Raw genomic sequence first — 27,171 nt, forward strand, 5'->3', positions numbered from 1 at the left:
AAGGTTGGCAAGTATGATAAGGTAAGACATATTATCTGGCGTTTTGTTTCGCAATTTTATGCAAAAGCAACTTTTCTTACCTTCTGGTACCTGCTGATCTGTATTTGGGATCTGCATAAATCCTGAAAAATTGCGCACTGTAGTCGATAAGATTTTCTTTTTCTCTATCTTCTTCTTATGTGACATTCATCCTCCGCAGTTGCCATGTTCTCATATAAAGTGATGTAAAGTTCTTACTTATATCTGTCAGTAAACTTGCCATGAAAGCGCTAAATCATACCGGTGTAATGAGTTTACATTATTCACCCAAGGAACCGGTTTTTCACGGGACACATTTCCGGCGTTGTTGTTTCCGGATGAGGAGATGCTGCTCCATTATTGATTTAATTAAAGTCTGAATGTCATTAAAACAGTTAGCTCCATCTTTTGACACTTCTTCCACTCCCGTCTTTGCACGCTACACCGCTACAACAAAGATGACGGGGAGAAGACGCTGCCGAAGGTGAGCCACGTAAATTCGGAAGTGACTGTCAGAAAGCGGCTTGAAGACGGTCTGTAAAACATAATCTATGCAACATTTTGACCAAAGAACCACCATTACATGTTATGTAGACCACAAGGAAGTGTTTTACATTTAGAAAATAAATAATAATAATATGACTCCTTTAATGCATCCTATAATCTGGTGCGCCTTATATATGAAAAAAGATCGAACATAGACCGTTAATCGGCAGTGCGCCTTATAATCCGATGCGAAAATGCGGTATATGACTAAACATTTTTTACATTTCACAAGATTTTGTTTATTGTAAAATTACCTGGCAGCTGTTTGCAGTTTATTGGTTTACTTTTAAAAACAATGTTTGCACAAAAGCTATGCAGTTTTCTATTTTGCTTGCTTGCTATGCTTGTTGTGACTGTCGCAAAAAATGAACGCAGGCGTTTTGATGGCGTACCGTTACACCCCTACAGTAGTGTGTATGTTACATTTCATGCTTTGGCATTGTCCATAAGTACCACAGTCACAGGAGTCCCAGCTTGCGGCATGCAGGGGCACTTGATGCTGCGGGAAAACACAACCGTGTACTTTAGCATGATTTAAATATGCAAATAACGATTTACATGTACTTCCTTTTCCAGGAAAACACGTGAGGGCGACGTACCGTTCCCTCTGGCGTATGTCCTGCATGCTGTCAGGAAGAGGTCGCCCAAAACTCTCAGGAAGGAGAATGGTGGCGAGGGCGGCCAAAACCGCCAAACTTCCCAAGACGATGTACGGAAGAAACTTGGCGTAGGACCCTGTGTTGACGAGAGGTGACATTTATATTTTTTACCTCTGATAAACTTATTTTATCATTATGATGATCTCAGCTTGACCCTAGAACAGATTATTTCTATTTATGACCAGCATAATACAATACCAGTGAAGTTGGCGCTTTGTGTAAATTGTAAATAAAAACAGAATACAATGATTTGCAAATCCTTTTCAACTTATATTCAATTGAATAGACTGCAAAGACAAGATATTTAATGTTCGAACTGAGAAACTTATTTTTTTTTTGTTGCAAATAATCATTAACTTAGAATTTAAAGGCAGCAACACATTGCAAAAAAGTTGGCACAGGGGCATTTTTACCACTGTGTTACATGGCCTTTCCTTTTAACAACACTCAGTAAACGTTTGGGAACTGAGGAGACCAATTTTTGAAGTGGAATTAATTTCCATTCTTGCTTGATGTACAGCTTAAGTTGTTCAACAGTCCGGGGGTCTCTGTTGTGGTATTTTAGGCTTCATATTGCACCACACATTTTCAATAGGAGACAAGTCTGGACCACAGGCGGGCCAGTCTAGTACCCGCACTCTTTTACTATGAATCCACGCTATTGTAACAAGTAGCTTAGCATTGTCTTGCTGAAATAAGCAGGGGCGTCCATGATAACGTAGCATGGATGGCAGCATATGTTGCTCCAAAACCTGTATGTACCTTTCAGCATTAATGGCGCCTTCACAGATGTGTAAGTTACCCATGCCTTGGGCACTAATACACCCCCATACCATCACAGATGCTGGCTTTTGAACTTTGCGCCTATAACAATCCGGATTGGTTCTGTTCCTCTTTGTTCCGGAGGACACGATGTCCACAGTTTCAAAAAACAATTTGAAATGTGGACTCGTCAGACCACAGAACACTTTTCCACTTTGCATCAGTCCATCTTAGATGGGCTCGGGCCCAGTGAAGCCGGCGGCGTTTCTGGGTGTTGTTGATGAATGGCTTTCGCTTTGCATAGTAGAGTTTTAACTTGCACTTACAGATGTAGCGACCAACTGTATTTACTGACAGTGGTTTTCTGAAGTGTTCCTGAGCCCATGTGGTGATATCCTTTACACATTGATGTTGCTTTTTGATGCAGTACCGCCTGAGGGATCAAAGGTCTGTGATATCATCGCTTAAGTGCAGTGATTTCCCCAGATTGTCTGACCCTTTTGATGATATTACGGACCGTAGATGGTGAAATCCCTAAATCCCTTACAATAGCTCTTTGAGAAATGTTGTTTTGATTGATTGATTGAGACTTTTATTAGTAGGTTGCACAGTGAAGTACATATTCCGTACAATTGACCACTAAATGGTAACACCCGAATACGTTTTTCAACTTGTTTAAGTCGGGGTCCACTTAAATTGATTCGTGATACAGATATATACAATCAGTTCTTAAACTGTTCGACAATTTGCTCATGCATTTGTTCACAAAGTGGTGACCCTCGCCCCATCCTTGTTTGTGAATGACTGAGCATTTCATGGAAGCTGCTTTTATACCCAATCATGGCACCCGACTGTTCACCTGTGGGATGTTCCAAATAAGTGTTTGATGAGCATTCCTCAACTTTCTCAGTCTTTTTTGCCACTTGTGCCAGATTTTTTGAAACATGTTGCAGGCATCAAATTCAAAATGAGCTAATTATTTGCAAAAAATAACTACGTTTCTCAGTTTGAACGTTAACTATCTTGTCTTTGCAGTCTATTCAATTGAATATAAGTTGAAAAGGATTTGCAAATCATTGTATTTTGTTTTTATTTACCATTTACACAACATGCCAACTTCACTGGTATTGGGGTTTGTACATATAACATTTTTCCAACGTCAATTAGTGGAAAATTCATTGTCATCATTCCTTTTGTGTGCATGTATTTTGGAAATTATATCTTGTTTCTTGTTGAAACGAAAAGGTCGGACTCAACTCAGCTCCAGCAGGTAAGGCGTGATGCAGCTGCCTATCTGTGCCACCGTGTTGCATATTCCGGTCGCCGTATTCCGCAGCGCAGTCGGGTAAAGCTCGGTGGTGTAGGCGAACATCAGGCCGTAACCCGTGGTGATGGCGTACTTGCCCACCATCTCCAACAGGAGAGACAGGCTGGAATAACCTACAAGAAAAAAACAAACAAGGGCATGTCTATGAATGTTCTCATTCATCCAGGTCATTGGCATCTCAGTTGTGGACCAGATCTGACCAGTCTTAAGTCTATGAGCATGAACTGATGCATATGTATATGTATATATGCATATGTATATATATATATATATATATATATATATATATATATATATATATATATATATATATATATATATATATATATATATATATGTATACATATATATATATCTAAATATATATATTAGTATAATACAGATCATATATACATTATTGTTTTCAGAGTGTGCATTTTTGACTAAAATGGGAACTTTTGTCGAGGGTAGAACCAATTAGTAATGTTTACATTGTTTCTTATGAAGAAGTCTGCTTCAATATACCAACTTTCCGGTGTACACACCATGTTCAGGAAACAATTAAGTTCATAAATGGAGGTTCAGCTGTAAATGGTGTTGTAAAAAAGTAATTTGACCCAAAAAAAATCATCCAAATCTATCTAAAAAATTTACCCCACACACTAAAAAAAAATCTGAAATGCTAATGTTTGCCTTTGATGAGCAGTGAGAACCCTTTTGTATACATATTAGTATCAAATTGCCTAAAAAGTCCAGTCAAAGATGACTTCTTGTGACAACTTTTTTTGCTGGGTGCATATTTAAAACTAATTTGATTGCAAGCGGTTGACGCTGTATATGTCCGGGGTAGAATTGCAAAGTATTTGAACTCAGCTCCTGTGTTACCTTCAGGCACCAGCTGCATGACGTACAGCGTTAAGGCGACGAGCACCAAGGTGCCGATGACGGACAGCCTCCGCGAGACGTAGCGCAGCGCCAGCCAGCTGGAGACGTACGCCGGCAGCTCCACGGCGCCGGAGATGAAGCAGCTGAGGTAGGTGTTGTCGTGGAGCTGCGTGGTGTTGAAGGAGATGCCGTAGTATCCTGCCGACATGGTGAAGCTGGGGACACAGGAAATATACCTTACGCCACCGGCATGGCAACATCTGGCCACTAGAGGGCGTTTTCCCACAACACAATCAGCTGTTACCTATGTGGATGCTTTTCTACTGTGGGAAAACCTGAGATGAATAAACAGAAAGAAGACTAACAGGTATGTCGTACCTGTATAACAGTGTCAGTTTACTGCAAGCCAACACTTGGAGGACAACAAAACGTGCGACTGAAGGTCTCAGATGATCAAAGTCAGACTACAAATACATTTGAATTATTAGTCTTATTCTGCTTATTAACTCCCATTAACTCCATTGTTAGCTTACTTTTTCTAGCATTTATTTATGAGTTAGAATGTATAAAAAAAGAAAAACATGTGTTCTTGTCTTGCATAAGGATTGTGAATGATAGACACAATTCCAGAAAAAAGTGCAGTTCCCATTTAATGTGTAGGCCTAAATATTATCTTAATGTATATTGTGTATTTTACTATAGTCATGTTATTTTGTTTTACAGTAGATGTTTGATGATAAATGAAAAATGGTAAGAATGTCACACAATATATCAAGATTCTAGCGGGAACTCTTGTTCAACCCTTTTTCAATTACGCTTCCACCTCCTGGTACCCTAGCACCTCCAAAACCCTCAAATCTAGACTCCAAACATCCTAGTCAGGTTACTTTTAGACCTCCACCCCAGATCACACCTCACTCCAACCCACTTCTCCAAAGTGGGCTGGCTCAGGGTGGAGGACAGAGTAAAACAACTTGCACTGAGCTTAGTCTATAAAATCCGCTACACCTTCCTAATACCGAAGTAAATGTCAAACTACTTCCTTAACGTAAATGACCGCCATAACCACAACACCAGGGGGAGCTCCACTAACCACATTAAACCCAGATTCCGATCTAACAAAGGTCTGAACTCATTCTCCTTCTATGCCACATCAATGTGGAATGCACTCCAAACAGGTGTAAAAGAAAGTGCATCTCTATCGTCCTTCAAAACCGCACTAAAACAACACCTCCAGGCAACTTCAACCCCTGACTAACACCCTCCCCCCACCACATCCCACCTCCCCGGATTGTAAATAACCAAATGTATTTCTAATGTATATACTTGTTCTTATGCTATCTGAGCTCACTATGTTCTCTGCTCGCTGTACATATCCTACCAAGTCAGACCTACGCTGTTTCAATGCCCATTTCTCAATTGTTGATGACTGAAGTGCTGTTATCAACCAAACCCTCCACATCCCACCCCCCGGATTGTAAATAATGTAAATAATTCAATGTATATACTCTGATGATTAACTTGTGTGATGACTGTATTATGATGATAGTATATATTTATACCATGAATTCATAAACAAGTTGAAAAACGTATTCAGGTGTTACCATTTAGTGGTCAATTGTACGGAATATGTACTGAACTGTGCAATCTACTAAAAAAAGTTTCAATCAATCAATCAATAATTTACCTTTGAATAATAACCATAATACTATATATAGTGACTGTTGGTGTTAACAAATTTTTTTGTGTATTTTTACGCATTGAAATCAGAAAAGATGCGAGTTTCCGGAAGTCCACGCGTCCCACGGACGCAAATTTATATATTTTTTTTACCGCCCAGTTTTCTTGTTTTTGGTTGGTTTTTTTATCGATTATCGCTTTCTGCCGGGTCAAATTATTAATTATTATTAATTATTGGTCGACTTCAAAGTAATGCACTTTCCGGTAAATTTCTTAAATTTTGATTCGCGGAAAGTTTTATCGATCACAAACACTGCATTTCCGGTATTTGGACTCCCGCGTGTTATTGTTTTCGTCATGGCGAGCAATAAACCCAAGAAGCAAAGCTTCAAGCAAATGGCTCACTCATGAAGATGGAAAGATGTTTTGCACGCCATGTAAACAGGCTAAGAAAAAGAAAACCTTTACCACCGGGTGCACTGATTTTCAAAGATCCAGCCTCACCAGGCACCAAAAAGCACCCTCCAATTTGGCTCCCTACAGTTCCGCTCTTTGGTCGGAATGACGAGGCCGTCGATTTGTTACAACTCTTTATTTATGTTTTCCACAAAGCCAAGTGGACATCCACCATGCTATTAACACTCCTGAACATGCTAGTGCTCCCTCTCCTAACTTGCCCACTCACTTACATACCACTCACCCCACATACTGCCATACTTAAAGGGGAACACACAGTTTATGGCCATCACCAAGCCAGAGATGAAATGCTAGAGGCATTGAGTGCCACTGTATTAAATGACATTGAAACTAACTTGCAAAATTGTACGTTTGTTGGCATTATTTGTCATGAAAGTGTAGATGTGGTGGTTTTTAAACTACTGATGCCAGGTAGGAATAATCAATTGAATTTGTCATATTCATGTATGCCTGGCACACACCATTATCATCATTTCATGACCCCAAGCAAAAACTTTTTGCACTTTTATACTGAAGTAAATACACCTACAACTTATTATATAAAAATATAGAAATAAATACCATCAGCGGTAAAGTTTAGATCCATGAAGGAAAGAAGCAAGTGAATGAATGTTTATAACTGAATACATTTACATATGCATAAAAAATTATTTTCTTTTGTCAATCAATCAATCAATCAATGTTTATTTATACAGCCCTAAATCACAAGTGTCTTTTGTATAATTTTTTTAATGAATTAAGTAACGTTTATGACAACATTTTTCCAAAAACACAATATAGAATGTGAGATACAACAGGATAATGCATACCGTATTTTTCGGACTATAAGTCGCTCCGGAGTATAAGTCGCACCGGCCGAAAATGCATAATAAAGAAGGAAAAAAACATATATAAGTCGCACTGGAGTATAAGTCGCATTTTTTGGGGAAATTTATTTGATAAAAGCCAACACCAAGAATAGACATTTGAAAGGCAATTTAAAATAAATAAAGAATAGTGAACAACAGGCTGAATAAGTGTACGTTATATGACGCATAAATAACCAACTGAGAACGTGCCTGGTATGTTAACGTAACATATTAATAACTAATTACACATTGTTACGGAGAATAAACAACAACAAAAAAGAAGTGATGAATATCGATAAATATCGAGCAAACACTGCTACTTCCCTTGATATCGATACGATGAATGTTTGTATCGATCCGCCCACCTTCCAATGTCCAAACAATAGAAGCTCCATCCCGCTCTTGCTCAACTTCTTTACTACCAAAAGGCAACAATACGTGGAAAAAGATGAAAGAAGAGAAAAGTGTCCGTCTAAACGCAAACACAACGAAGGGTATATCGGCTTTATTTGACGAACAGGTGCTCGGTAATTGAGTGATTAGTTCAACGTAAACACTGGCTCAATTACCGGAAGTCAACTTGCAGCAACCAACTTTTACTACCGTATTTTTCGAAGTATAAGTCGCTCCGGAGTATAAGCCACACCGGCCGAAAATGCATAAGAAATAAGGAAAAAAACATATATAAGTCGCACTGGAGTATAAGTCGCATTTTTGGGGGAAATTTATTTGATAAAACCCAACACCAAGAATAGACATTTGAAAGGCAATTTAAAATAAATAAAGAATAGTGAACAACAGGCTGAATAAGTGTACGTTATATGAGGCATGGCCCTGCGATGAGGTGGCGACTTGTCCAGGGTGTACCCCGCCTTCCGCCCGATTGTAGCTGAGATAGGCTCCAGCGCCCCCCGCGACCCCGAAGGGAATAAGCGGTAGAAAATGGATGGATGGATGGATATATGAGGCATAAATAACCAACTGAGAACGTGCCTGGTATGTTAACGTAACATTATATGGTAAGAGTCATTCAAATAACTATAACATATAGAACATGCTATACGTTTACTAAACAATCTGTCACTCCTAATCGCTAAATCCCATGAAATCTCATACGTCTAGTCTTACGTGAATGAGCTAAATAATATTATTTGATATTTTACGGTAATGTGTTAATAATTTCACACATAAGTCGCTCCTGAGCATACTTGCCAACCCTCCCGGTTTTACCGGGAGACTCCCGGAATTCAGCGCCTCTCCCGATAACCTCCCGGAAGAAATTTTCTCCCGATAAACTCCCGGATTTCAGCCGGAGCTGGAGGCCACGCCCCCTCCAGCTCCATGCGGACCTGAGTGGGGACAGCGGCGACAGTCTGTTTTCACGTCCGCTTTCCCACGATATAAACAGCGTGCCTGCCCAATCACGTTATAACTGTAGAATGATCGAGGGCGAGTTCTTGGTTTCTTATGTGGGTTTATTGTTAGGCAGTTTCATTAACATCCTCCCAGCGCGGTAACAACACACAACAACAGCAGTCACGTTTTCGTCTACCGTAAAGCAGTTTGTCTGACGTAAACAGCAATGTTGTGACACTCTTAAACAGGACAATACTGCCATCTACTGGATAGCCTCCGGAACACTGAAATTCAAGTATTTATTTTATTTATATGTTTAATAAAATAAATATATATAGCCAGAATTCACTGAAAGTCAAGTATTTCATACATATATATATATATATATATATATATATATATATATATATATATATATATATATATATATACTCGAGTTGGTGAATTCTAGCTGTAAATATACTCCTCCCCTCTTAACCACGCCCCCCGCCCCAAACCACACCCCCGACCTCACCCCACCCCACCCCCCGGAATCGGAGGTCTCAAGGTTGGCAAGTATGCTCCTGAGTATAAGTCGCACCCCCGGCCAAACTATGAAAAAAAGTGCGACTTATAGTCCGAAAAATAAGGTACATTTATAATTTGTTTTCAAAACGCGTACAAAAAAAGTGGGAACCAAAAAATTTACTGTGGAAACCCCATTTTTATGACTTGATGGGGTCATTTTGAAAATTCCTAGCGCCAACACTGATAGTGATAGTAGGATGCCGTCATTTGACTTTAAAGGCCTACTGAAATGAAATGTTTTTATTTAAACGGGGATAGCAGATCCATTCTATGTGTCATACTTGATCATTTTGCGATATTGCCATATTTTTGCTGAAAGGATTAAGTATAGAACGATGATAAAGTTCGCAACTTTAGGTCTCTGATAAAAAAAAGCCTTGGCCCTACCGGAAGTAGCGTGACGACACCGGAGGAAGGACTGCTCACATTTCCCCATTGTTTACAATGCAGCGAGAGAGATTCGGACAGAGAAAGCGACGATTACCCCATTAATTTGAGCGAGGATGAAAGATTCGTGGATGAGGAACGTGAAAGTGAAGGACTAGCATGCAGTGCAGAACGTATCTTTTTTCGCTCTGACCGTAACTTAGGTACAAGGGTTCATTGGATTCCACACTCTCTCCTTTTTCTATTGTGGATCACGGATTTGTATTTTAAACCACCTAGGATACTATATCCTCTTGAAAATGAGAGTCGAGAACGCGAAATGGACATTCACAGTGACTTTTATCTCCACGACAATACATCGGTGAAGCTCTTTAGCTACTGAGCTAACGTGACAGCATCGGGATTTACTGCATATAGACACAAAACAAATAAGTGCCTGACTGGAAGGATGGACAGAAGATCAACAATACTACCAAACTCTGGACATGTAAATAAACGGTTAATGCTTTCCAGCTTGGCGAAGCTTAACAATGCTGTTGCTAACGACGCCATTGAAGCTAAATTAGCTACGGAACCGCGACAGAGCTGGGCTAAAAACATTAGCTCTGCACCTACGCCAGCTCTCATCTGCTCATTACGAACCGTGCTCACCTGCGTTCCAGCGATCGACGGTATGACGAAGGACTTCACCCGATCACTGATGCGGTTGGCGGCCCTGAGACGGAAGAAGTCTAGGTGAAGTCGTTCGGCTAGCGCTGCTATCCTCAAAGTGCTCCTGGTTGTGTTGCTGTAGTCCGCTGCTAATACACAGATCGCACCTACAGCTTTCTTCTTTGCAGTCTCCATTGTTCATTAAACAAATTGCAAAAGATTCACCAACACAGATGTCCAGAATACTGTGGAATTTTGGGATGAAAACAGAGCTTTTTTGTATTGGATTCAATGGGTCACAATACTTCCGTATCAACCGTTGACGTCACGCGCATACGCCATCATATCTAGACGTTTTCAACCGGAAGTGTGGCGTGAAATGTAAAATTGCACTTTATAAGTTAACCCGGCCGTATTGGCATGTGTTGCAATGTTAAGATTTCATCATTGATATATAAACTATCAGACTGCGTGGTCGGTAGAAGTGGGTTTCAGTAGGCCTTTAAAGTTGGTGTACTCACGTCACGTAGCAGAGAATGACCGTCATGAAAGCAATGTTGCTGTTCCTGACCAGGTCCAAGATGCTGTGTGGCTCTTTGGGGTCCGTCTTGGCCTTGGCCACCTGATAAACCGGAAGCGGGTGTGACTACTTGCTGGATTATACCAGGAACTCAGGTCTACTTACATAGCCTTCGAAGATGACACCAGGGGCCTGAACCTTGTTGATTTTGGCCGCCTTCCTTATGATGGCCTCCGCCTCTTCGGCCCGGTCCTGGCAGAGAAGCCACCGAGGAGACTCCGGGATGAACCTGCACGGGAGGGTGAAACGGAAGCTGTGGCCGACCTCTGAAAGCGCGGAAGCTCATAAATGATTCACTCACCACCAGAAAGGGAAGAAGGCCAGACAGGGCACGGACAGCACCAGCAGGAGATTTTTCCAGTCCCTCACAAAGTAGGCACAAACCGGCAGCAGCATGTAGCCTACGGCGAATCCGGAGCAAGTTCCCAACGACGAATACAGCAGGCGAACGTTGCCTGTTAAGATCTCTGCTCCTACACACACACATCCCGCGTGGAACATAAAAATTACGGTAAAAAAACATGGAGATAAAGGTGCACGGTACCTAGGACCAGAGCGGCCATATAGTTGGACATCTGTCCCAAACCGTTGATGACCAGGAGGATGGTGAACATCACCCAGGACACGGAAAAGACTTGAATGAAGGTGAAGATGGTCTGGAGAGCCAAAGTGACGAAGAGGATGGGTTTCCTTCCGCATCTGCAGCACAAAGGATTATTTACTGCGGAACAGGGGTGTCAAACTTGTTTTCATTGAGGGCCACATTGCAGTTATGGCTGCCATCAGTTACACGTATTTGCCTCTGCATTTGATTATTAAGATTTATTTACATACACCAGGGGTGTCAAACTCATTTTAGATCGGATGCCACGTGGAGAAAAATCTACTCTCAAAAGGGCCGAACTGGTGAAATCACAGCACGATAACTTAAAAATAAAGACAACTTCCGATTGTTTTCTTTGTTTAAAAATAGAACAAGCACATTCTGAAAATGTACAAATCATAATGATGTTGGGGTTTTTTTACACTTACATGTTGCGGTTAATAGTATTCTATATTTGTTTGTCGTTATTTATATTTTCTGACTAAATTATGTGATAATGTTCATCAGTCAACTCTTTGGTGTTAATTTTCCATCTATCAAGATAAAAAAAATTATATCCAAATCAAATTACAGGATGTTATTTATTTCGTTTGCTCATTTTCCTCGACTGATGTACTAACATCATGTGGTTTATTTTGTACATATGTAGCATCATCTACAAAGATATAAATAATTGCTGTTGCGACATCCAGTGGACACATTTAGAACAGCAGTTTCTTTCATTCAAATGCTTAATTTGTATACTTAGCAAACTCATCCCGGGGGCCAGATAAAACCTGTCTGCGGGCCTAATCCGGCCCTCGGGCCGTACGTTTGACACCCCTGACATACACTGTAAAAGAACCGGCAGCTCAGATGCCACAATTTTACTGTAAAACATACAGTGTTTTCTTTTACAACATGTTACACACGGTAAATAGAAAAACAGTAGCTTAGTCGCCAGAATTTTACTGTAAAATTAATAGTGTTTTTTTTACAGCATATTATTGTAAATAGAAAATAACTCGACCACTGTTTTTTTACAGTAAAATACTGGCAACTGAGCTGCTAGTTTTTTTACCGTAAAAATAATGTGGTACTCTTTTTCCATATACAGTAATACACCGTAAAAACATTTTTTTTAGATCGATTTTACGGTAAAAGACTGGTTAGCTTAGTCGACAGTATTTTACCGTAAAAAAAAACAATATGCTAAAAAAATCACCGTAAATTTTACCGTACAATCTATATTATTTTTGTGTACAATTTGATGAATGGATGTCAGGCCGTGCCTTACTTGGAGTTTGTTAGTGTTTTTTCCATGTTTAATGTTGACTTCCTGTCCTGCACACTTATTTTGTAGTTCCACTTCCTTTTTCGAGTGTCCTGCAGCAGCTTTATTTTGTTTCCCACCGCACCTGTTTTGAGTTTAGTCTTACTATTTAAGTCCAGCTGGCGCCGCGGTCTTTGTTTGGAGATTGTTATCTGTATGGATGCTGTTGAACGCTGTTCCCTTTTCTGAGGTTTCCAAGTAAGTGTTTCTGCAGAGTCCTAGGTTTTTGTGCATTTTCTTATTGTTGACATGTACCTAAGTGTTTTTGTCTTTGTTTGTATTAAATATCTCATACCTGCACACTGTCTCCTGCTACCTTCTGCATCTTGAATCACAATCTTTGGTATCATGCGACCCAAGCGTCACAGATAATTTGCTTGGAAATCATAAGTCATGCAGATACTTAAGTATTTATTTTTATTTTGACCAAGAAAATTGTCGGTATGTATTATATTTATTGCAATATTGGATAGTATCAATGTTTGAAAGGTAGACAATTTCATGCAGTATGTTTTTTGTTTTTTTTACTGTCAAAGTGGGAAGAACGAATACATTTAGAAAGAAAAAATAAGGTACTTTTATTGATGTACCGTATATTCCAGTGGTTTGAGTCATATAAAATGATGTGGCGTGCCAGATCTGGCCCCCAGGCCTAGAGTTTGACACCTGCTATAGAAATATTTTGCATGTACAGTATAAACCTTATACTGTATATGCAAAAATATTTTTATTTACTTAACTAAATAGAACAAATGTGTCCAAAATGTGGCCCCGGGACCATTTGCAACACACAGCTAATTTTTTACAAAAAAATTATTTATAAAAAAACAAAAGAGCAAACAGGTGGCATCTAGTGATAAAAAGTTAAAACATTGTCTCTAATACCACAAAGCTGCCATTGCTCAAAAATAATAATTAATCAAAATCCATGTTATAAATTATTGCCCTATTCAAGGTTGGCATATTTTGTGATTTTGCCATAAAAAACAGGGTTTGCTTTAACAAAAAAGGCAGACAAAATAAATAAACAAAACTTAATATTGACAGATATGAAGTTGATCTAGTGATTTAAGCATGGGAAAAAAATTATATATGACTATTTAATATTTCTATGACTGAGATCCTTCCAGGTCCCTAAGACAAAATTTTGAGGGAACCCTAAAGTTTAAAAATATTCCTATATATTGGTTTTGAAAATGAAAAATATCGATATAGCCCCCACAAGCTTTCATTTTTCAGTGCGCAGAATGACTGCCGATGGAATACAAATATCTGAAAATCTGTTCACTTTGGTGTTTTATTTAAATGTAAAAATTGAATATATTAATTTAATCATATATATGTATTCATACGAATACAACTACCGCTAGATACAGTAGATTTATATTTTCATTACGCTGTGAAACACACACTTCAATGTAATTACTTATTTATCCTAATTACCTAATTAGTCCTAACGGTTCAATCATGTAATCCTCAAATTATTCAGTAAATCAACCTGCGTAACAACAGAGCTGTACTCGGGATAGAGCCCTGTGGTACTCTATTCTTGGAGAATATATGGTGTATTTGGATATTATGTAGTGTAAATCATGTATAGTAGTTGGTAAAACAGTGAAATGTTTGCAGCACTTGTCTGAGAGCTGTCCGGCGAAGAAGGATCCGATCAGGATGCCCACAAAAAAGATGGTGGTGGTGAACGGCTTCTTCCACTTTTGGTCGCACACCAGGTCGAACTGAAAAATTGACATAATCCAAGGTGAGGTGCGTAGTTTGAAAACGATAACACATATAAAAGGGAACCTATGGTGGATTGAGTCTTTTCTGACTTAGACTTAGCGCTTATTTGGACATGAGGCAAGTGTAAGGGAGGCCATCCCATGTGGCTGAACCATGTGGACTGTATTTTCTGGACCATAGGGCACACCGGATTATAAGGCGCAGTGCCGATGAGCGGGTCTATTCAGGTCTTTTTTCATACAAAAGGCGCACCGGACTATAAGGCGCATTAAAGGAGTCATATGATTTTTTTCTAAATTTAAAACATTTCCTTGTGGTCTACGGCAGTGGTCCCCAACCCCTGGGCTGCGGCCCGGTACCGGTCCGTGGACCGATTGGTACCGGGCCGCGGCCGCACAAGAAATAAAAAAATTAATTAAAATCAACATAAAAAACACAATATATACATTATATATCAATATAAATCAATACAGTCTGCAGGGATACAGTCCGTAAGCACACATGATTGTATTTCTTTATGACAAAATTTTTTTTTTTTAAATAAAATTTTTTTTTTAACATCACCCCCCCTCCCCCCGGTCCGTGGTACAAATTTTCATGCATTGACCGGTCCGCAAGTACAAAAAGGTTGGGGACCACTGGTCTACGGAACATGTAATGGTGGTTCCTTGGTCAAAATATTGCATATATTATGTTTTACTGGCAAGGACTACAGAGGCGGACTTGCGCAAATTTTCTGGATTTTTGCAGATCTCAAATACACATCAGCAGGTACCAGAAGGTAAGAATAGTTGGTTTTGCATAATAGTGTGAAACAAAACACCCGATAATGTCTGCTAATGGGTGCCATTTAGCGGTTCTTATACACACACCATAGTAATCTCTGACTACGTTAGCCGAAATGGGCCCACAATCCATCAAGCGGTGCGGCTTCAAAGTCATACTAAAACATTTTGACAGATTTTTGAGTGCCGTGTGTGACGTTCTTTATTTTCAATGGAACATTTAAAGTTTTGGTTTTGTTTACTGTCGTCATATTGCAGTCTACACATATCTCTTATGTGTGACTGCCATCTACTGGTCACACTTATCATTACACCATGTGCCAAATAAAATTGCTTTGAGGTCAGTAAGCACAACCAGAATTATTCCGTACGTTAGGCGCACCAGGTTATAAGGCGCACTGTCGATTTTTGAGAAAATGAAACGATTTTAAGTGCGCCTCATAGTCCAAAAAATATAGTATCTTACTAAGAAAACACAATTACTAAATTGGTGCCGTGACCCGGATTAGTAAGAGGTTTGGGGGGTTAGTGTAACGGAGGCTAGCCAGTGTGGCTTGGCCATGTGTACGTTGGTAAACCTCACTCCCTGACAACCCGATAGCAGTGCTGGCTATGGGGATTTTAGCTCGGTAGTCACCACACTCGCCTCTCATGCCAACGACCTGGGTTCGTGCCCCAGGTGGAACACATAGGAAAAGCACAATTACTAAAGTGGTGCCGTGACCCGGATTAGTGAGAGGTTTAGGGTGGTGAGTGTAACGAAGGCTTGGCCATGTGTACGTTGGTAAACCTCACTCCCTGATAACCTCACTGGCAGTGCTGGCTATCAGGCTTTTAGTTTGGTAGTCAGCACACTCGCCTCTCATGCCAGCAACTTTGGTGCATGCCCCGAGTGGAACAAGTAGGAAAAACACAATGCAGCCGAAAGAGTGAGTACACAACCACTACAGTGGTGCCGTGACCCGGATTAGAGAGGGGTTTAGGGGGATGAGTGTAGCGAAGCCAAGCACTGCTGGCTATCGGGTTGGCAGCGCGATCTTTTAGCTCGGTAGTCAGCATGCTTGTCTCTCATGCCGGCGACCTGTGTTTGTGCCACAGGCGATACAGTAAGAAAAAGAGTCGAAAGAGAGTGCATAGCCGCTACACAAGCTCTTATCCAGAGGGGGAGAAGCTCCATTCTAAACAATGAGAAAACGCACAAAAGATCAGATAAAATATTATTTTCATCTAAACGTGGCATGTGCATAACAACACCGACGTGCGACATACGGTGACATAAATGCTGCTAAATGCAGCTATTTTTATGACGAGTCTGAATCAATCGGAGAGTTGTGACCGGGTGAATCTATATCATCTTTATTATTTTCGACGGTGTCTGGGGAAAAAATATTGGTGACAACTTCAAGATATGTTTAAATAGTGTACATTTTGAAAGGATAAATGATTAACCTGTTTTGCGAGGACAGGGCGTGATTTAATTTGCAATCTGGGAGCGCCTCCAGAATCAAACAGCTGGCAGACAGACTCAAAAAACCAGTTGTAGAAGTGACTGTGTAGCAAAACTACAAAAAAGCATTTCCAATACATATTATCTAGAACAGTGTTTCTTAACCGTAGGACTCATTGGTCCGTGAGCGCCCCCTAGAGAGCCGCCAAAACATTTGTTTCTCAGCCGTGGTCCATATGGGCCGCAGCGGTACATAGTTGTAATACAGTTTTCCACCACTTGAGGCAGTAATGACAATATCAAACAAACAGAAGAAGTCTGGCGCTAAAGTCATAGAAGTTTCTTAAGTGCAAAAATTATGACTAAAAAGCGGTGATGCACTTAAATTTTATACAGTTTATTTAAAAAAACTCTTAGCATTTTTTAAAATCATTCATTTAGTTAGAATGTATTTATTTTAGCACGGTATAACTGTATGTCAACTTATTTTCATCAGTACCTTCTTTTGCAGTAAATTTGATTAGTATTTATTTTGTAATCAGCCTGACCTAAGGCTTGATTATGATTAACACATGCTTACATATTGTTAATAAGATTTATCCTGTTAAACCAAGGGTCGGCAACCCAAAATGTTGAAAGAGCCATATTGGACCAAAAATTCCACAAAAAAAAATCTGTCTGAAGCCGCTAAAAATTAAGTGTTATAATGAAGAAAACACATGATGTAAGTGTCTATATTAGTTATATCAGCCTATTATCAAAATGACTTTAAAAGTCTTCTATACGTGTTATAATGAAGACAACACATGATGTAAGTGTCTATATTATCTATATCAGCCTACTATCAAAGGCTAATGCAACTCTTCGTTGACAGAATTGTTGTATTTTAATTTTTATTCTATACATTTTTGCAACATTGGAAATCATTTTTAAAACTGAGGCTTCTCACAGGATGAGATAAATTCTGGAAATGACTGGCTCAGAATGGCCAAAGTTATAGATGTGTGTGTCCAAGTTAAAGGAAACGGCAGGCCGTCTACTTCGGATAGATTTATTACAATCTTTGCGAGCTGGGTAACGTTTGCTGTGGTCTGGAACAACATGGCACACAAACTATCAGAAATGCAGCCAATATTGCATACAGATAACGTGTCATGAGACATGCAAATATAAATTAAATACACAGAGGACATAAGTAAAATTAAATGAACTCAAATATACCTACATACGAGGCATAATGATGCAATATGTACATACAGCTAGCCTAAATAGCATGTTAGCATCGATTAGTTTGCTGTCATGCACTGACCAAATATGCCTGATTGGCACTCCAACAAGTCAATAACACCAACAAAGCTCACCTTTGCACATTCATGCACAGAATAAAAAGTTTGGTGGACAAAATGAGACAAAGGAGTGGCATAAAACACGTCTTTCCGTGGCAGCACCGGCGAAAGTTGTACCGTATTTTTCGGATTATAAATTGCAGTTTTTTTCATAGTTTGGCCGGGGGACTTATACTCTGGAGCGACTTGTGTGTGAAATGATTAACACATTACCCTAAAATATCAAATATTATTATTTATCTCATTCACGTAAGAGACTAGGCGTATATCAGCAATCGTCACACACACACACACGTCAACCAATACAAATTTGGCGGGGGCGGGTCATGGCAGGAGTGCATTGTGAAAAATTTACTACTTCCGTACCTATGAAAATTGATCATTTCAACATTGGCGGTAACTTATAAAAACTGAGAAGGGCTGAACAAAAATGGCACCGAAAAGGAAATCATATACTGCAGGTTACAAGCTGGAAGTAGTGAAATATGCAGCAGAAAACAGTAATCGAGCAGCTCAGTTGGTTATTTATGCGTCATATAACGTACACTTATTCAGCCTGTTGTTCACTATTCTTTATTTATTTTAAATTGCCTTTCAAATGTCTATTCTTGGTGTTGGATTTTATCAAATAAATTTTCCTCAAAAAACATATACTCTAGTGCGACTTATGTTTTTTTCCTTCTTTATTATGCATTTTCGGCCGGTGTGATTTATACTCCGAAAAATACAGTACATGTAAATAAACTACGATGAGTTCAAGGATCTCTGAAATTAGTGGGACAAAATGGCGCTCGCCAAATCCTCCTCATCGGTGAAGCATGTTTTATAAACAATGGGATTTCAAACAATTAGGAAGGTTTGTGTCATGTTTGTCCTCTTACAGAAACCATATTAAAACAAAAAATATATAATTTTAAAAATATTTTTCCATTTTCACACATCTTCGAAAAAGCTCCAGGGAGCCACTAGGCCACTAGGGCGGCGCTAAAGAGCTGACCCCCGTGTTAAACTGTAAGTAGGTTAGATATAATTATTAGAGATAATGGCTTTTTTGTCGATATCCGATATTCCGATATTGTCCAACTCTTAATTACCGATTCCGATATCAACCGATACCGATGTATACAGTCGTGGAATTAACACATTATTATGCCTCATTTTGTTGTGATGCCCCGCTGGATGCATTAAACAATGTAACAAGGTTTTCCAAAATAAATCAACTCAAGTTATGGAAAAAAATGCCAACATGGCACTGCCATATTTATTATTGAAGTCACAAAGTGCATTTTTTTTAACATGCCTCAAAACAGCAGCTTGGAATTTTGGACATAGAGAGCATGAGGAGGTGGGCAGGGTTGGGGGGGTGTATATTGTAGCGTCCCGGAAGAGTTAGTGCTGCAAGGGGTTCTGGGTATTTGTTCTGTTGTGTTTATGTTGTGTTACGGTGCGGATATTCTCCCAAAGTGGGTTTGTCATTCTTGTTTGGTGTGGGTTCACATTGTGGTGCATATTTGTAACAGTGTTAAAGTTGTTTATACGGTCACCCTCAGTGTGACCTGTATGGCTGTTGACCAAGTATGCCTTGCATTCACTTGTGTGTGTAAAAGCTGTAGATATTATGTGATTGGGCCGGCACACAAAGGCAGTGCCTTTAAGGTTTATTGGCGCTCTGTACTTCTCCCTACGTCCGTGTACACAGCGGCGTTTTAAAAAGTCATAAATTGTACTTTTTGAAACCGATACCGATCATTTTGAAACCGATAATTTACATTATTACATTTTAAAGCATTTATCGGCTGATATTATCGGCAGTCCGATATTATCGGACATCTCTAATAATTATTGAATATGATTAAAATCAAGAGTAAGATGACTAATTTATGTTAATATTTGAATGGGCCCTGGGCCCCTCTAGTGAAAAAGTTGGGCCCAGAGGTCCAAAAGGTTAAGAACACCTGATCTAGACCGCACAGATGTGTTTTTAATGTAGATTCAAGTCATCATAGGTCCTCTTTCACACTGTTTTTTTTATGGTATGGCAGTTTAATGAGCAACAGATGCCATGTTTTCTGGCGAGTCTATCAAGCTGGACACCAAAAATATTCACAGTTGAGCTCATACGTGATTTAATTTTGGTAGCAATTAGACAAAACATATAGAAGCAGTGCATCTTTGTAGGAGCTGTTAAAAAAAACAACATAGCTGACCCCTTAGCCTCCGTACTCCTTACCAATCAGCCTTGGACCCAGGACCAGCTTTACTTGTTTTGTAAAAGTTGGAGGAGACACCACTCACCTCAGTGACAATGGTGGACTGGTAGATGTCCTTGCTATAGATCCAGCCGTCCTTACACGTCTCCTCCTCCAGGGTGGTGAGGTTTACGTCCTGATCCGGACTGTATCCCATATCCGAGAGGTTCCGGACCACATCCAGGCGGTACCGGCTGCAGCTGCTGGGTTGCGGCTTGCCGTCGACCACCTGCATGCCACACGGAGACTAGGTTAGCATGCTGGTTTAACTTCTGTATATAGTTGACTTGAAATGCAGAAACATCATCACTTTGAGCCTAGAGTAGTGTTTCCTAACCCATTGTTGGGCCGCCAAAAAATGTTTTTCAGCTGTGGTCCATACGGGCAGTGGTCCCCAACCTTTTTGTAGCTGCGGACCGGTCAACGCTTGAAAATTTGTCCCACGGACCGGGGTACAAATTTTTCGTTTTTTGTTTTAAATTTTTTATAAAGAAATACAATCATGTGTGCTTACGGACTGTATCCCTGCAGACTGTATTGATCTATATTGATATATAATGTATATATTGTGTTTTTTATGTTTTTTAATAAAAATAAAAAATATTAAAAAAATAAAAAATTTTAATTTCTTGTGCGGCCCGGTACCAATCGGTCCGCGGACCGGTGGTTGGGGACCACTGCATATGGGTACTCAGTTGTATTACCCTTTTCTACCACTTGTAACAGTAATTAGATGAGGAAATTCCTGAATGAAGTATGCCAACTTCTCTTATGTCATCATGCTAATGTCAGCATGCTAACATTTTAACCTGGCTTTCTAGCTAATGTAGGTTTAAACCTAAAATCATGGATTTTGATACTCTGGGCCATCTTAGAAGTATGCTAATGTATCTTATATTAGCATGCTAATGTTTTATGATAGCTTTTTTAGCTGTTTGTTTGTTTAAACCTAAAAACCATGGTTTTGGATACTAACCCTCCCCCCTCCACATCCCTGGATTGTGAATAACCAAATGTAAATAATCAAATGTATATACTTTTTCTTATGCTTTCTGAACTCACTATGTTCACTGCTCGCTGTACATATCCTACCAAGTCAGACCTACACTGTTTCAATGTCCATTTCTCTGATGATATAATTGTTGGGACGGCGTGGCGATGTTGGTAGAGTGGCTGTGCCAGCAATCGGAGTGTTGCTGGTTACTGGGGTTCAATTCCCACCTTCTACCTTCCTAGTCACGTCCGTTGTGTCCTTGGGCAAGACACTTCACCCTTTGCCTCTGATGGCTGCTGGTTAGCGCCTTGCATGGCAGCTCCCGCCATCAGTGTGTGAATGTGTGTGTGAATGGGTAAATGTGGAAATAGTGTCAACGCGCTTTGAGTACCTTGAAGGTAGAAAAGCGCTATACAAGTACAACCCATTTATCATTTATCATCATTGATGACTGAAGTGCTGATATCAACCAAACCTAACCCCCACCCCCTTGATTGTAAATAATGTAAATAATTAAATGTATATACTCTGATGATTAACTTGTGTGATGACTGTATTATCCTTAGGCTGACCATACGTCCTCTTTTCCCCGGACATGTCCTCTTTTGCGGGGGAGTCCGGGCGGGGTTTCTTAAATGCCTCAAATGTCCGGCATTTTGAATTAGGGTTGCGTGTATTTTCAGTGTACGTCCAGGGTTAAGTTAAGAAGGGGTTAAACAAAAAAAAACTGAAGGTGCGCGCACGTAGCAACATTCGTGAGGGAGGGGCAGAGACACAGAGCGAGAGAGCTAGTGAGTGGAGACAGACATGAGAACAAGAAATTCCGAAACGTAAATGCAACTTCTCGGATGATTTGCGGAAAAGTATTTGTGTTTTCGTCCTGGCCGTGACACATGGGAAGCAGAATGCACTGTGTGCAAAGCAGCAACGTATGTATCTGTGGCAAATAAAGGGGCCAACGATCTACAAGCCCATATCCACACTACAAAGCACAAAACAGCTGTGCAGGGCGAGAGCTTGTCTGCTGTTTTTTGTTTAAATTTAATTAACTTGTTTTGAGGCATTATTTATGTTTACATTATATACAAGAGGTTATTTTTAATATTGCTACCTCTGCACTTTTTTTTCCAAAACTGAATGTTACAGAATATAAGTGTGGCTTATTTTGTTATACTGTCAAGCAGTGTTGGCGTTAACGCACTTTTTGTGTCTTTTTAACGCATTGAAATCAGAAAGGACGCAGATTATAAATTTTTTAAAAATTTTTTTTTACCATTTGAGGCCCACAGCTAATGTTTTAAAGGCCCACGGCACATTCTAAAAATACTACTAAAATAAACAAAAACATAACAAAAGTGAAATAAAAAAGCTTAAAGGTGAAATGTAATTTAGAAAAAGTTGCAATGTTGACTAATAAAACAAAGCTGTTTTTTTTTCTTTCAAACGGTCGTTGCTCTAAACATAATATTGAATCAAAATCAATGTTATTATGAATTATTGACCTATCAAAGGTTCCGATTACTTCACATCAAATATTCCACTTTGAAAAATATTTTTGGTGGAAGATTTTGCATATTTTGTGTGTTTACCATAAAAAACATAGTTTTGTTTGACAAAAAAGGGCGGAAAACAAACAAACAAAAAACAACATAAAGAAAAAAAAAAAAAACATTTTGAAATGAGGAATAGATGTGAAGTTGATGTAGACTCCAGGGATTTAAGCGTTAAATATAAAATGTATGTATGCCCTGGCACACCATTATCATCATTTCATGACCCAAGCAAAACACTTTTTACACGTTTATACTGAAATAAATACACCTACAACTTATTAAATAAAAACATAGAAAAAACTAGCAGCAGTGGTAAAGTTTAGATCCATGAAGGAAAGAAGAAAGTGAATGAATGTTTATAACTGAATACATTTACATATGTATACACATTTGTTTTCTTTTGTATTATCTTTTTTAATGAATTAAGTAACGTTTATGACAACCTTTTTCCAAAACACAATATAGAATGTGAGATACAACAGGATAATGCATACATTTGTCATTTGTTTTCAAAACGCTTACAAAAAAGTGGGACCCCAAAAATTTACTGTGGGACCCCATTTTGAAAATTCCTAGCGCCAACACTGCTGTCAACAGAGGAGAAAAAATGCTTTATTTAAAAATATATATTATTTATAAAGCAAGTTCGAGTATCATTGGCAAATTTTCACCTAGTCCCGGCCTTGGCGTGCTGCCCGCCTTGGCACGCATACATGTCCTCTTTTTGGGATTTCAGAATATGGTCAGCCTAATTATGCTGATAGTATATATTTGTACCATGAATTGATTGACTTAAACAAGTTGAAAAACTTATTTGGGTGTTACCATTTAGTGGTCAATTGTACGGAATATGTACTGTACTGTGCAATCTACTAATAAAAGCTGCAATCAATCAATCAATCAATCAATGGCACCATCTTAGAAGTATGCCAACTTGTCTAATGCCATCATGCTAATGTTAGCATGCTAACATTTTAACCTGGCTTTTTAGCTAATTTTGTATGTTTTTATACCTAAAAATTATGGATTTTGATACGTAAGGCCATCTTACAAGTATGCCAACATTTCTTACATTAGTAGGCTAATGTTAGCATGCTTATGTTTTATGCTAGATTTTGAACTACCGTATTTTTCGGACTATAAGTCGCTCCGGAGTATAAGTCGCACCGGCCGAAAATGCATTACAAAGAAGGAAAAAACATATAAGTCGCATTTTTTGGGGACATTTTTTTGATAAAACCCAACACCAAGAATAGATATTTGAAAGGCAATTTAAAATAAATAAAGAATAGTGAACAACAGGCTGAATAAGTGTACGTTATATGAGGCATAAATAACCAACTGAGAACGTGCCTGGTATGTTAACGTAACATATTATGGTAAGAGTCATTCAAATAACTATAACATATAGAACATGCTATACGTTTACCAAACAATCTGTCACTCCTAATCGCTAAATCCCATGAAATCTTATACGTCTAGTCTCTTACGTGAATGAGCTAAATAATATTATTTGATATTTTACGGTAATGTGTTAATAATTTCACACATAAGTCGCTGCTTAAAACTATGAAAAAAAACTGCGACTTATAGTCCGAAAAATACGGTAATTATATTAAGTTAAAGTTAAAGTACCGATGATTGTCACACACACACTAGGTGTGGCGAAATTATTCTCTGCATTTGACCAATCACCCTTGATCACCACCTGGGAGGTGAGGGGAGCAGTGGGAAGCAGCGGTGGCCACGCCCGGGAATCATTTTTGGTGATTTAACCCCCAATTCCAACCCTTGATGCTGAGGGTTGGAATTTGTTTAAACCTAAAATTAATGGATTTTGATACTTGGCGCCATCTTAGAAGTACACTAACTTTTCTTATGTCTTCATGCTAATGTTTTATGCTAGCTTTTTAGCTAATTTTGTATGTTTAAACTTTCGAAATTATAGATTTTGACACTTGGCCGCCCTCTTAGAAGTACACTAACTTTTCTTATGTCTTTATGCTAAAGTTTTATGCTAGCTTTTTAGCTAATCTTGTATGTTTAAACTTAAAAATGATATATTTTGATACTTGGCGCCATCTTAGAAATACGCTAACTTGTATATCAGCATGCTAACGTTAGCATCACGTACACCGGCGCCATCTAATGAGATCCAGTCTGCTTTTACAAACAAGGCTCGGTTTTTGTTTATTATTAGGATTTTACTTTATAGTGTGACTGCACCACATCACTTTTTTAAATGTTTTGGCTAAAATAACTACAAAAGTACACTTCATTCATTAACGGTGTTACAAAAAAGATCAGTTAGAATAATACTAATGTTGGATATAGAGAACATACAAACCCTTTATTCATTGAATCAAAAATTCTGAAATTCCACGACATAGTGAATTTGCAAACAGCTAAAATTATACACAAAGCAAACTACAATCTGCTACCCAAGAATATACAACAATTCTCAACAAAAGAGGAGAAATACAATCTTAGAGAAAAATGTAATTTAAAACATTTGTACGCACGTACAACACTTAAGACCTTCAGTATGTCAGTATGTGGAATTCAATTATGGAATGGATTAAGCAAAGAAATCAAACAATGCACTAATATGATTCACTTTAAGAAACTCTTCAAACTTAAAGTGTTTACAAAGTACAAAGAAGAAGAATCATGATAAACATTCTGAATTTATTTAATCCAAACATTAATATCGCCATATGAAATATAACTTAGTTCACCAATTATTATTTATTTATTTTTATTGTTATTACTTATGGAGTGAATAAATTGAGAACAGGAAGTGAACAAAAGTTTTAGCAACTGCTATGTAAAGGAAAAGCGGGTAGGATTAAATAGGCTCTGGTTCTTCCTACTCCTTTTCGAACATGTTGAATAGAGAAACTGGAAATGGTGATGTATCATGTATGCATGCATGTTGGAAATAAACTCAACTAAAAAAAAAATCTAAAAAATATTGAAAGGGCCAAACTATTTTGGCATCATGCGGCAAACTAAATCTATAATTTATAACAGCATTATTTCTTCTTAGACTGAACATCTGTGTAGCATCAAAAACAAACAGGAAATCACTCCCATATGTCTTTCCTTTCTTTCTTTCTTTAGTTTATTTCGAACATGAACACACTTACAGTATAATACATCACACAATTTCATATCATTTCACTTTACATCTTGTCCGAAAAGGAGTAGGAAGAAGCAAAGCTTGTTTAATCCTACCCCTTCCCCACTTCAGAGCGTTTACAAATATATAGAATAATTTACTGACCTTTTTATATAATAAAATAACATCTGTGATTTAGTATACACAACAGTTTTGTAATATGTAATTAATTAATTCAGTCATTATTAACATACTGAGATGAAGAATATCTTATTATTAATAAGGTTGAAAGTATTTGTCATAAATGTCCTCATAAATGTTGTTGTTTTTCATTCAAGGAGCGCTGTTTTGGCGATATTAGGTTATGAAACAGATTTAAATTTGGATTCATGTTTTACAACAATGAGTCTCATGTTTATCCGCCCTGCCTTGTGTCTGTTATGCAAAATCAAAGGATCGCCCCCGGGCGCGTAACTCTGAGCTAAATTCCGTTTAAAAACGGCCACGTTTACGGTTAATCTGATAAACATGCTGAAACACACCGGTTGGCTTGTTGCTTTGTAAATGTTTAAGTGTTGCGTTGAATTCGGGGGAAATCGGCGGTGTGTTTGGGGCGTTTTTAGTGGTTGAAACCAGACTTTCTGGGGGGAAGGAAACATAGTTGATGGATTTAGTTCCCGGAAGCGGCACTTTTTTATTTATTTTTTTAAATTAATTAATTTATTTATTTTTTGGGGGTGTGGGGGGGTTTGACGGTGAATACTTTTTTAAATTTATTTTAGAATTTTTTTTATTGAACAACATACATTTATAATTCACACAAAAGTCAGGGCGGAAGTGGCCACTTCATTACTGACGGTAATTCATTTGGACTCACCCGGACCGGGATGATAGCGCCGCGCCAGTCCTCGGTGAGGTTGACGTCCGGAACCCGGCAGTGGTGGCTCGGCGTGTCCGCCAGGAAGATCAGCGTGAAGGCGCCGAAGCCGTTGGGCACGATGCTGATGCATAGCAGGAAGAAAACAATCTGCTGGAAGCGTCCGAACTGTCCCAGAAAGGCGATGCATTGTGGGTAACTCCTCATTCTGTCCCACTCCGGAAAGGAAGATTTTTCCCTCAAAAAAGATTTACTCCATCTTTAAACTGCAGTTTGCGTAAAAAGCAGCCACCGCCCTGTTGTCACCCACATGACCCAAAACCTGCTTGAAAATGCCATCCGAACTTTATAAGTGCCCGACCCAAATCAAAGTATCGGAGGAGTACGCAAAGATTAAAAAGAAGCTTCTTCCTGCCGCGCG

The 27,171-nt window shown here is 38.8% G+C and overlaps 1 protein-coding gene and 2 long non-coding RNA genes across 6 annotated transcripts in view; 2 read left to right on the top strand and 1 right to left on the bottom strand.

Annotated features, from left to right (window-relative positions):
* LOC133664987 (uncharacterized) overlaps positions 1–10,803 on the top strand; it is an 86,186-nt gene extending 75,383 nt beyond the window's left edge. For 2 of the 4 annotated variants that reach the window (XR_009828664.1, XR_009828661.1), the window contains exons 7-8: positions 1,141–1,314; positions 4,183–4,547. This is a non-coding gene — a long non-coding RNA (uncharacterized LOC133664987). Of the gene's footprint in view, positions 1–1,140; positions 1,315–4,182; positions 4,616–10,716 lie in introns of those variants that run through there. The other 2 variants (XR_009828663.1, XR_009828662.1) reach the window with 2 other exon arrangements.
* On the bottom strand, positions 1–27,171 carry LOC133664980 (solute carrier family 22 member 4-like). Its single transcript, XM_062070097.1, has 11 exons — positions 26,751–27,171; positions 20,252–20,434; positions 14,271–14,374; positions 11,267–11,421; positions 11,024–11,195; positions 10,828–10,951; positions 10,664–10,764; positions 4,177–4,391; positions 3,243–3,425; positions 1,164–1,299; positions 1–1,063 (listed from the first exon to the last, which is right to left on the bottom strand). Exons 1-11 carry the CDS (start codon positions 26,955–26,957, stop codon positions 991–993), a joined length of 1,653 nt encoding a protein of 550 aa, XP_061926081.1. The 5' UTR covers positions 26,958–27,171; the 3' UTR covers positions 1–990.
* On the top strand, positions 12,786–20,451 carry LOC133664989 (uncharacterized). Its single transcript, XR_009828667.1, has 3 exons — positions 12,786–12,836; positions 14,268–14,397; positions 20,324–20,451. It is a non-coding gene; the product is annotated as an uncharacterized LOC133664989 (long non-coding RNA).

This window comes from Entelurus aequoreus, linkage group LG14, assembly GCF_033978785.1.
Source record: "Entelurus aequoreus isolate RoL-2023_Sb linkage group LG14, RoL_Eaeq_v1.1, whole genome shotgun sequence".
Taxonomy (NCBI): domain Eukaryota; kingdom Metazoa; phylum Chordata; class Actinopteri; order Syngnathiformes; family Syngnathidae; genus Entelurus; species Entelurus aequoreus.

Coding starts and splice junctions, on each gene's coding strand:
- LOC133664980 (XM_062070097.1), bottom strand. CDS start 26,957: ATGAGGAGTTACCCACAATGCATCGCCTTTCTGGGACAGTTCGGACGC. Junction 11,422..14,270: donor GCCGGACAGCTCTCAGACAA/GTGCTGCAAACA, acceptor TTTGTGCTGCAG/ATGCGGAAGGAAACCCATCC. Junction 10,952..11,023: donor GCCTTCTTCCCTTTCTGGTG/GTGAGTGAATCA, acceptor CCTCCCGTGCAG/GTTCATCCCGGAGTCTCCTC.